This window comes from Sinocyclocheilus rhinocerous, unplaced genomic scaffold, assembly GCF_001515625.1.
Source record: "Sinocyclocheilus rhinocerous isolate Xijiao unplaced genomic scaffold, SAMN03320098_v1.1 scaffold263, whole genome shotgun sequence".
Lineage (NCBI taxonomy): Eukaryota > Metazoa > Chordata > Actinopteri > Cypriniformes > Cyprinidae > Sinocyclocheilus > Sinocyclocheilus rhinocerous.
Window position 1 is genome coordinate 1,372,692 of NW_015645086.1, and position 11,526 is coordinate 1,384,217.

At 37.6% G+C, this 11,526-nt stretch overlaps 1 protein-coding gene across 1 annotated transcript in view; it reads right to left on the bottom strand.

Annotated features, from left to right (window-relative positions):
* Positions 1-11,526, bottom strand: part of LOC107705655 (contactin-3-like) — a 96,208-nt gene that overhangs the window by 59,175 nt on the left and 25,507 nt on the right. The window contains exon 3 of the mRNA XM_016509047.1: positions 8,885-9,014. Coding sequence (XP_016364533.1) covers positions 8,885-9,014 — 130 coding nt within the window. The remainder of the gene's footprint in view (positions 1-8,884; positions 9,015-11,526) is intronic.

The following is an 11,526-nucleotide window of genomic DNA, read 5'->3' on the forward strand; positions in this document are numbered from 1 at the left end:
CCTTAAAGATAATGTGGACCAAAAATCTGTGTCATATCTTTACTAGCCTTTCGTTTTGGAGCTTTGATGCAGCCATCATCTTCTCATGGTGCAAACCGGAATTAAACTGCTCTGGTCATGTGACAGTTTGCACTAACAATGTGACACTGCACATATTTAATTGAGACCCTTTATTTTTTCCATATTTGCAGGAAATGCACTAAAACATCAGTCAGTAAGGTTTTTAGAGGTTTATAAATGAAAACTTTTTTACGGTCACTATTGTGACGTCTCTCTACATCTTCAAAAACAGAGATTTTTCCTCCTTGTTGCTGAGAAATATAATGTAATGATTCAGTATTGAAACATTTTTTTTTTATAAAAGTTGCGGGGCAGCGTTGACAAGTTTCTGTGCTCCTGGATGTTTGTGTGTGCGCTGTGCGATCTCTGATGAGTGTGTGTCAATGAAAGCAGCGCATTCATATAGAAAGGTAATTAAATGGTTCTAATGCACACCAGTATTCAGACAGGCCATGGTGTGTGTGTGTGTGTGTGTGTGTGTGTGTGTGTGATATATACCCCGGTGACTTGACAGCATTCCCTGTCAGCATCTTGGAATCTTGGAACTTTGTGATAAACATCAGCGCATCTCCTTTAACGCAGGAGCTAGCAACGACATATAATGAGCTGGGCAACGATTAATCGTGATTAATCGCATCCAAAATAAAAGTTTTTGTTTACATAGTATATGTGTGTGTACTGTGTATATTTATTATGTACAGTGGGTACGGAAAGTATTCAGACCCCCTTAAATTTTTCACTCTTTGTTATATTGCAGCCATTTGCTAAAATCATTTAAGTTAATTTTTTTTCCTCATTAATGTACACACAGCACCCCATATTGACAGAAAAACACAGAATTGTTGACATTTTTGCAGATTTATTAAAAAAGAAAAACTGAAATATCACATGGTCCTAAGTATTCAGACCCTTTGCTCAGTATTTAGTAGAAGCACCCTTTTGATATACACAGTACACACACATATATTAACAAAAAACTTTTATTTTGGATGCGATCGCGATTAATCATTGCCCAGCACTAATAATGACGTGTAATGGTGTAGTAGTGGTGTCTCATTTCTTAGAGGAATATTTTTACCCCTACCCCTTGTCACTCTGTTTCAAGGGCCAAGGGGAAGGGGCAGGCGTATGGGTAGGTGAAGGGGTATAAAATAGAATTGGGATTGGGCCTTCATATCATCGCCACATCATACCACCAAGCCCTAACAAAAACTATATTAGTGTCCACACCAATGGATGATAATGTTCTATTTATTATAAATGCATGTTGCAGTTATGTCCTCTGCAGTATTAAACGCTCAAAATCTTCAAAGTCAGGTCGATTCTGATTGGCTGTCAATGTTTTTTATCATTGATCAATTCTGAAAGATTGGACTTTCCTATTCTCATAGAAATTTAATTGATTAATACACTTTAAAGTTATCGTACTGAACAGGCCTTAACAGACCTACAGTAAATAAGGTAGAATTACATTTGTTAAGTGTTGGCTGTTCTAGCTTTAAGTATGAATTTGGAGTCCAAGTTATAACCCATCCTAATAAACAGAATTTGCTGCTGTTTGTCAGTGTCACGGCGCGGTAAGGGAACACACCGTGTAAACAAAGGTCTGGGTCCAAATGCAGGTCTTTATTTACTTGAGGGAAAACAAAGTAAAAACCAAAACGGAAACACAAACAGATATAAGAATCTGACAACAGGCTCAGAACACAAACAGGGATATGACACACAATCGGCAACGTAGTGCTTGCATCAGTCCACATATCACAACTAATAATCAGCCCAGAGAGGCGTGGGGAAGGAGTATAAATAGCCATCAGGATGGGCAACAGCTGTGTGTGTGTGAGTAAGTGCACAGGTGTGTGGAGTTAAGGTAAAGGAGTCCGGGAGGATGGGAAATGGCGACCTCTGGTGGTGAGAGAGAGAAACACCAGATGCCAGACCCTGACAGGACCCCTCCTCTAAGGAACGGACCTCAGGGGCTCTGCGCGCAGACCACGCCGCTCGCACTGACATCAGCGGAGATTCCTGCACGCTGCGTATCAGCCCGCGACGCTCGAGGAACGGGCGTGAGGTACTGGGTGCGGCAGACGAGGCCTCTGACGACCCCTGGATTGCCGCTTCGGGAGAACTTTGAGCAGGCTCCGCAGCTAACTCCACCCTGACGGCTGAGCCGCTCAACTGCAGAGCCAGGTTGATGTAGTCCTCCAGCGCCTCCTCGGGGTGCCAGAATGGCATAAGGGATTTGAAGGGCTCGGTTAGGCCACCCCAGAAAAAGACCATTAGGCAGGTCTTCTCCGTAGCCGACTTGCGAGCCACTCCCACGAAGTCCCTAGCGTAATCCTCAATACACCGGTCTCCCTGGCGGACGTTGAGGAACCTTCCTGCTGGACCCATGTTTGGCTGATTATTCTGTCACGGCGCGGTAAGGGAACACACCGTGTAAACAAGGGTCTGGGTCCAAATGCAAGTCTTTATTTACTTGAGGGAAAACAAAGTAAAAACCAAAACGGAAACACAAACAGATATAAGAATCTGACAATAGGCTCAGAACACAAACAGGGATATGACACAAAATCGGCAACGTAGTGCTTGCATCAGTCCACATATCACAACTAATAATCAGCCCAGAGAGGTGTGGGGAAGGAGTATAAATAGCCATCAGGATGGGCAACAGCTGTGTGTGTGTGAGAAAGTGCACAGGTGTGTGGAGTTAAGGTAAAGGAGTCCGGGAGTATGGGAAATGGTGACCTCTGGTGGTGAGAGGGAGAAACACCAGACGCCAGACCCTGACAGTCAGTGGATGTATATCAGAACTTTTGTTTGCAGTTCATTTTTCAATTTCACTGGAATAATTTGTGGTCACAAATAAGCAATATAAAAGAGGGCGCTTGTTTGTGTGCAAGCAAAAACATTGTTGTCGCTTTCCACCACCAATGAACCACAAGGAGCGCCCAGGAAAATATTCTAAAGTTTCGAAATGACACCTATGCTGTTTGGCTGAAATTATGGCTCCTCTAATCCAAATACATCACGAAGACTGTCCAAACTATGCAATACATTTTTAGTAAGCTATATCACCAAGCCCTAGTATTCCCAAAACATAAGAAGTCTGCCAAAATGGTACACAAGGACTTTTGTTCTTTAAGCTTGAAGTCAAAACCATAATTTGGTCTTTACTGCAGCATCTATCTGTATTTGTATTCACTGAGGAAGGATGCATCTATTAAGGAAACTAATTTCTCATGCAAGTAGCAGCAGGACAGGAGTTTGGGATTTCTAATATAACTTTGAAAGACTGGATATTTTGAATTCAGGGTTTGATGTATTCTTTCAAGCAATTACCTTGTCCTTTGCACAAATCATTTTAGCACGTGCTTCATTTAAACTCTGCAGACTGACTCACTTCAAAAGATATTTTTGTCTACAATCACACTTCACTCAAGAATTTATATGGATTAAATCAAGTCTTTTTGGCAATTCATCGTTAATATCCCATGTTGCCATTAAGCACTGGGATTTGACAAAGTTTGTCAAATCTTTATTCTTTGGAGTTGCTTCGTCAATATTTCTTTCACCAGGGTGTCAGGAAACTTGGGTGGTAAAAATAATATTTTGACAGTTGGGGAGCAAGTGTTGCGCTGTTCAAGAACCGTCCGGTGAGAGTAATTTAAAAGTGCATCTACCTTCAGTTTTTATGAAACTCACAATTGTAGCCGGGCAATTTATTCTAGAGAGCTGTCAACTCAGCTTCCCTGCTCTATAGCAGGAAGAAGCCAGAGAAGAAGCGCTTCAGCCCTATTTGCACATCAAGAGAAGTGTGCAGGTTAAGGCTCAGGCACTACTATGCGTGACGTGCGGCACAGCAAGAGAAAGAGCAAAAAGATGATTAGAAGAAAACGAGGAATGCACAGGCCTATAAAGACTACAGTAAGGCCATCACCCATGCGCTTTCAACTGGGAGAGGAAATCTGTTCCTGTACTGAGATGAGCACAGCAACCATTCTGGATGGTGATTAGAGTGTTGTGTCTTTAGAATTTCTGTGTCTAATTCCCTGTTTACACCTGGTATCAAGATGCGTTTTGATCGACTGGATCACAAGTAGACGTGGGAGACACATTCCCGTTTACCCCTGGTGTTTTCATCCATCTCTTTTGTCCACTTTCCTGATTTCTTTGAGGGGCAGGTGTATGTATGGGCTTTTTCTGATCTCTCAAATGAACGTGAAGGAGAGGAGAGCAGCAACTTTAATTTCTGCTCTGATAGCTGCAAAACCACGCCGAACGCTGTGGGTTTGTGTAAGAATCAGGAATGGTAAGAGAACATTGTGCAACCAAGGCTCATTGGAAATATGTGCTAGTTACTGCAATACCGATATTAACTTACTACACATTTCGCCGCATGAAATGTCCAGTGAGAGGCGCTAAAACGCACATTCAATATGTGACTATGACACATTGTTATGTTGGTACAGGCATGTATTGCTGTTTTTATTACATGTTATTATCGTGTTAGAAAATAACAATCCCTACACCAAACCAAACCCAACCCTAAACGTACCTGATAGTGTTAACGAATGCAAAAGTGATATAACAACACATTCACTGATGCAGCTGTGCTATTTTTACTTTTTTAGCCTTATATGCGGGTTTGAGCTGTTTGGGATTCGCACCTGAGCACTTCACCTCACAACTGCAATGCCGTATTGCGTGAGCTAGCGAGCAAATGTACTGTGTTAGAAAACCCATACATAGGGCTGGACAATAATTCAATATCAATATGTATCGCAATATAATTTTTTTCAATAACGGTGATATGATTTTTAAACACATTTCCGATATTTCGATACACATTACCAGTGTTTCCCATACATTGATTTATTTGTGGCGTTTGACTTCGTTGAATAAACATGAGCACTGCACGTTTCAAAATCAAAACACGTCGCGGGTGTTTTATATGAATGTATCTCTGAAGGGAAAGGACTGTCTTCAGAAAAGTTTCAATGTCATTTTCAATTTATCTGATAAAGAAGCGTTCGTGAGCGGAGCTGATTTCATTACAGCCGTTACCAGGGAAACCAAAGATCCAAAGATCAGCATTTATCTGAAATAAAAAGCTTTTGTAACATTATACACTATACCATTCAAAAGCTTAGAGTCAGTACGATTTCTTTCTTTTTTGTTTTTGGAAAGAACTTATAGAAAATAATACTTTTATTTAGCAAATTTAGCTTTAAATTGATCAAAAGTGATGATAAAGACATTTATAATGTTACAAACGATTTTTATTTCAGATAAATGCTGTTCTTCTGAACTTTCTATTCATCAATGAAACCTGAAAAAAATCTACTCAGCTGTTTTCAACATAATAATAAATGATTTTGAGCAGCAAATCAGAATATTAGAATGAGTTCTGAAGGATCATGTGACACTGAAGACAGGAGTAATGATGCTGAAAATTTTCCTATGTATGATCACAGGAATAAATTACATTTTAAAATCAATTCAAATAGAAAGCGATTTTAAATAGTAAAAATATTTCAACATTTTACTGTTTTTGCTGTACTTTGGATCAAATAAATGCAGCCTTGGTGAGCAGAAGACAATTCTTAAAAAAATAAAAAAAAATAAAAAACAACATTAAAAATCTTACTGTTCAAAAACTTTTGACTGATAGTGTAGGCTGGTTATTCTTATAGACTGAAACAAATGTGCTTCAGCCAGAAAAAAGGGTATGAAAAGTGCTCCGAGTCGCTGCCGAAAACAAAAAAATTGAACAACAAAAACTGGAAATGTTGCTGGAGACGGGCTTATTTAAAATGAAAACTCATTCTCTGCCTTCAGATAGAAAACAGTTATTTTAAATAGTAAAAATATTTCAAAATGTTACTGTTTTTGCTGTATTTTGGATCAAATAAATGCAGGCTTGGTGAGCAGAAGAGAATTCTTTAAAAAAATTAAAAATCTTATTGTTCAAAAACTTTTTACTGGTAGTGTATGTTAGCCTATAGTTATTAACTATAACTATATATATTAACTATAACTATAACTATATATATAATTAACTATAGTATGTTAGCATATAGATATTAATATTAATTAGGTGAGTCTGAGACGATTATTTGACAGTGATTTCACATTTCTTGTTTGTATGAAGGCTAAATACAAATAAAAGTTGAACATTAATTTATTTGTGCTGTTTTTTTTCCTAAAATATTATATGGTTTTATATGAGGGGTCATAGACTTGGCAAATTCATTTTTTCATAAGTTTGTATGCACAGACATCTGTTGTGGGTGTTCTTGGCAGTTTTTACAAGGCTTTTTTTAATAGTGTTCATATTGATATCAGAATTATATCATATCGACCGAAATTAAGAAATATATCGTGATATAAATTTTGGCCATATCGTCCAGCCCTACCCATACATATGAAGTTGTATATGCGACACTAACGTTCAAAAGTATCAGTTTTCTAATCTTGCAGCATGTTAAAATTGTTTTGAAGTCATAACATAATATTGTGCAAGGAATTGTGTGAAAATTAGGCTTTCTTAATCGAAACTCTGGCCCTGTAAATCATAATTTGTGTGAAAAAGAAATGAAAGTTGGCATTTACTGCCTCTAGTGTTAATTTCAACTGGAAACTGCAGTGATTCGTATGCATAGGTAAGTTTTTTTGAGTTTTGCAGAAATGTATGTAGTGGCACATATTTCCAATGAGCCTGTTACATTTTTTCACCTTCAAACTAAACTTACGATTTCAGCTGGAGAAGTTGAAATCCCGTCTGGCTAGCGTGCTTCAACAACACATCCCATAATGTTTAAGAATTAGATTTAGAATTAGAATTACACCTGTATTTAGTATTGTCGCCTTGCTATTGACAAAAACACAATTTAATGCCAGGTGTAAACAGGGCCTAAGTCCAAATAAATCGCTGTATATGTCATACACAGCAATCTGCAGCGAGAAAAAGAGATGAGGTCAATGATTTTCAATGAGAGTTGCTGTTTTCTGGTGACATGAGTGATTGAGGCTTGGCTGCAGTTCAACAAAACTGAGACGTTTCACTTTATGCAAATGAGTAGTGAGCAATCGGAGCAAAGACTGTGGAGATCATGTGATCCGTCTCGTGTGAGATTAAGGATGTGAATCGTAAAGAATTTAATGATTTTGATTCCTCTTAATGATTCCATTTCCTCAACAGTTTCATTAATAATTATTTTACTACTTTAAAGGAATAAAGGAGAAATGCTAATTTATTGAAAAAAATGTATGATTTCAATAATCATTTAAGCTGAAAAAAAAGAGTAAATAAATAAAATTAAAATAAAATAAAATAAAATTTAATTTAATTTGTGAGATTTTACTCAGACCACCAACATTATTAACACCAAGTCCTAACCGGACACGTGACGCCGCAAGACATGATAAAAATCCTAATCAGCCAAGTTGGCTATATGTGACAAGCAACAGGAAATTATGTTTTTGGATTGCTTTCTATTTCTGCTACATCACGGCTGACAGCTGATTGCATTTTATATAATATTAAAATCATTTAATTTTAGTTTGAATATCATTGTGCATGACTTTAATAGCCATAATGAAATAAACAACGGATAATTTACCACATATCTTGCAAATAAATTAAGAAAAATATTGTATCAAGTCACTGTGTACATATTTTGAAGTTTTTAATCATTTAATTATGTAATTTTCCATTTTGTTGTGAGTGTGAGACTGTGTGCTTGCAGAGAGAGCCCACCCACATGCTCTTCTGACTGACTGTGATTAATTTTGTTGCATCTTCTAGCCGTGTCGTGTCTGGTATGGACAGAAAAATTGCTTTGCGCTGGAATCTTATTGCATGGTGTCTGCTTTCGAAGAGCCTACTAGCGGCCAACAGCACAGCGACCTGGTGACCTCAAAAACACTATCAGTGTTGAGAAGGGCATAAGAAATTCTCTAAGTGAAAGCGCAATTCTGATCAGCTATTTTCAGACTTTCAGAAAGAGACTGCAAACAGTAAGCATAGACTTTTGAATAAAAGATGTACACTTTGCATTTAAGAGATCTAGTTTGGTTTAAATTGAATGATGCATGGCGCATAACATGTGGCACATGTTTAATTGATATGCATGTGTCAATGCATTCATTGAGCCCTGCCACCGTGAAGCCGGTTTAAATATTGCAGTTTTATGGCTCTTCTGTTGAGATGGAGCCCAGGAAGACACTATACAGCCTCGAGATGTGAAATCCATAATCCATTAAATTACAGGAACATTCCTGACTAACCAATGCCATCAGATAATGCAGATGTCAAAATGTGACACACCGCGCCCCGGCATATATCTATTCGGAACATACAGCAAAAATTAATGGACTGTTGAGAAATACCAAAAAGAAAGATCATTTTGTTGTCACGGGCAACTCTCACCATTGCAAGGGAGTGAAAGTTGTGAATTCTGTACATCTTGGTCATTAAATTCTAATAATATCATAGAGTACTGCATGAATAAACATAACCTCATGCATGATTGGTGTTGCAGAATCATTCAAATTACTGAGACGAAGAAAAATGCCCCAAAACTTAGTACAGGTAGCGTTAAGGTGTTACAAGCATGCTTTAGGTGCACTAATAACTAATAAAATGTGATACTCTACAAAATATTTGAACATGTTGTGTAGTTTTATGTTTATTAGAGCATGGAATTGTTAGCAATATTGAAAACAGCAAACAAACACTATTTGTAAGTTCCTATGAAGGCATTATGAAGCTCACTAGATTAAAGAGCGAGAAAAATAGAAGCAGAAAATGCAAACAGACCTGTACTGAGGTGGAGGAATGCCCTTTGCGTCACAGGTCAGCGTAGCCTCTTCCTCCAGTGAGCCCACTGTCAGATCACTGGGCTCCATTCGCCATTTTGGCCCATTGAAAGACTTATAATCCACACACTCTGAGAGCAAACAACAGAATACAATTACATATTTGTATCTTAATGCACAGTTTAAGCTGATGTGTGTCATTTTTCCAATATTAAAATCCTTTTTGCTATTATAACTTAATGGAATAGTTCACCCAATAAAGAACAGCACCATACCTGTTCTTTTATAAGGAGAGACAATTATATGTAAGCCATACTGTAGGTTTATTCCTTCAAAAGATAAACCGTAAACAATACGGCTTTGTGACGCTATTAAAACATTGATCTGTTTCTCTGAGTATCCCAGGCAGCCGGAGAGAGTGACACTGACTCAAGCAATGGTGTGAGCTTGGTGGCAGGAATAATGCCTGACTAATTTGTCTGACCAAAGGCTGATGGGTTTAAAGTCACCATGAATTCAAGATTGACAATTCTTATTGTTAAGGAAAATTACAGGGTTTATTATGAATGATTTATCTTTGTATTCATCATTATTATTATTTTTTTGTAACATTTAATCAAAAACTTCACCTCCTCCTCTATTCTCTGATGACATGTGCACCATTAAGACGACAACAACGATCCAATCAATTTCCAATGGACAAAATCAAGCTCCATTTTTATCTTCAAAAAGCTGTTTCATCGGATATACATCAAAATAGAGAATAAAAGATGATTGCAATTTCCGTTTCATGCAGACTTTAAGAAACCTGCTTGCAATTAATAATTTTTGCAATTCCTTTATGTTACGCTTACACTAGTAAAAAACAAAAATGACACACTTCAGCTTTAAAGGGGTCCTATTATGCTCTTTTACAAAGTCACCTGGTCGGGAAATGTCATCCCCCTTACCATAGCCGCTCTGCGAGCTTCAGTGTAAATATTGCGTCAATATCAAATAAATTTGAGCGCGATTTATTGACATTAGCACCATACCAAATAGAATTTTCTTTTGTTAAAGGCATAGTTCACTTTGAACATGAAAATTTTGTCATCATTTGCTATGGAACATAAAAGAAGATATTTTGAGAAATGTCACAGCTGCATTTTGTGCATACAGTGGAAGTCAACCAAAACGGTTTACCATCATTATTTAAATTATCTTCTTTTGTTTTCTGAAGAAGAAAGTCATACATGTTTGGAACAATATGAGGGTGATTAAATGATGGCAGAATTTCAATTTCGGATGAACTATCGCTTTAAGACCTTTTAAAAAGAAGTCTGTGGGTAAATATTCTGCAGATGACAGAGGCTGCGCAGTAACAAGCATGCATAAAGAGTGCAGAAACACGGACCATATGTGGTGAGATCACACCAGGTGTGTGGGTTCTAATCAAGTGCTATGCTCGCATCACTCAATTTCTGCTTAAGATGTTATCAAAGCGGCAAATTCACAGGAATCGTCACATTTAAGTGTGACATTTGTTTAGATAATGGGAACTAAGGCGCTCTCATATGACATTTACATTGTGCACCTTGAAGTTATACTTTACAATACAGTGTCTTTCTACAGTACTTCTTATCCTCTCCTCAACTTGACTGAAATTCTCAGATAAATGGAATGTCTCCATTCAGTGTTATGTTGCTTTTAAAGGATTACGTCATCTCAAGATGAAAAGTCCTATGACTCTTTTTTTCCATAAAAGATAAAAGAAGAAAATACAATTACAATGAACATGGACTGAAGGTTGTGAGCTTCAAAAAGGGCACAAAAGCAAAGAAAGGACAACTTGTATGCTGTATAAGGGTGTGCGATATATATCTTCTACAATAATATGGTAATACTAATTACTGTTTTAAAGTTGTTCGTTTAGACATTGAGTATATCTCCCACTAGTAAAATACCTTACAAGATAAAGGAGACATATTATGCCCCTTTTTACAATATGTAATACAAGTCTCTGGTGTCCCCAAAATGTGTCTGTGAAATTTCAGCTCAAAATACTCTACAGATCATTTATTATATCATTTTGAAAATGCCTATTTTGAGTGAAAGCAGAAACACGCTGTTTTTCGGGCCTGTCTCTTTAAATGCAAATGAGCTTCTGCTCCCTGCCCCCTTTTCCAGAATAGAGCTGGTCATTACAGCTCGGACCTGCTAAAAACATCTGTTTTGGTTCTGATTATCATGTTTATCGCGCTGAAATCATGCGTTTTAAACCATATGAGTTTAAACTTCTGATATAAGGTTTTCTGAGAGCACACATCTGAAGAATATGGACAGAAAGCGGCTGTCACAGCATGTGAGTACTAAACTAAGTTCCCATTCACACACAAGTTTACTTTAAAAACACACACGAATTACAAATACAGTCCGTTATGTCTGTGAAGGTAAACAGCTGGGAAATAAATCACTTGTTATAGATCTGTGTGGCAGCAGCAATATACAGTAAATAAATCAATAAATCCACTGCTCTGTTGTCTCCTCTGAGGCTGAGACTCTAGTGTTCTGTGCTCGTCTGTGCAGCCAAAGGCAGAACAGTTAGCGTGTTTTGCTCAAACTCGGTAATATTATAATGAGATCCCTTTGCCACGTCACCAAGGG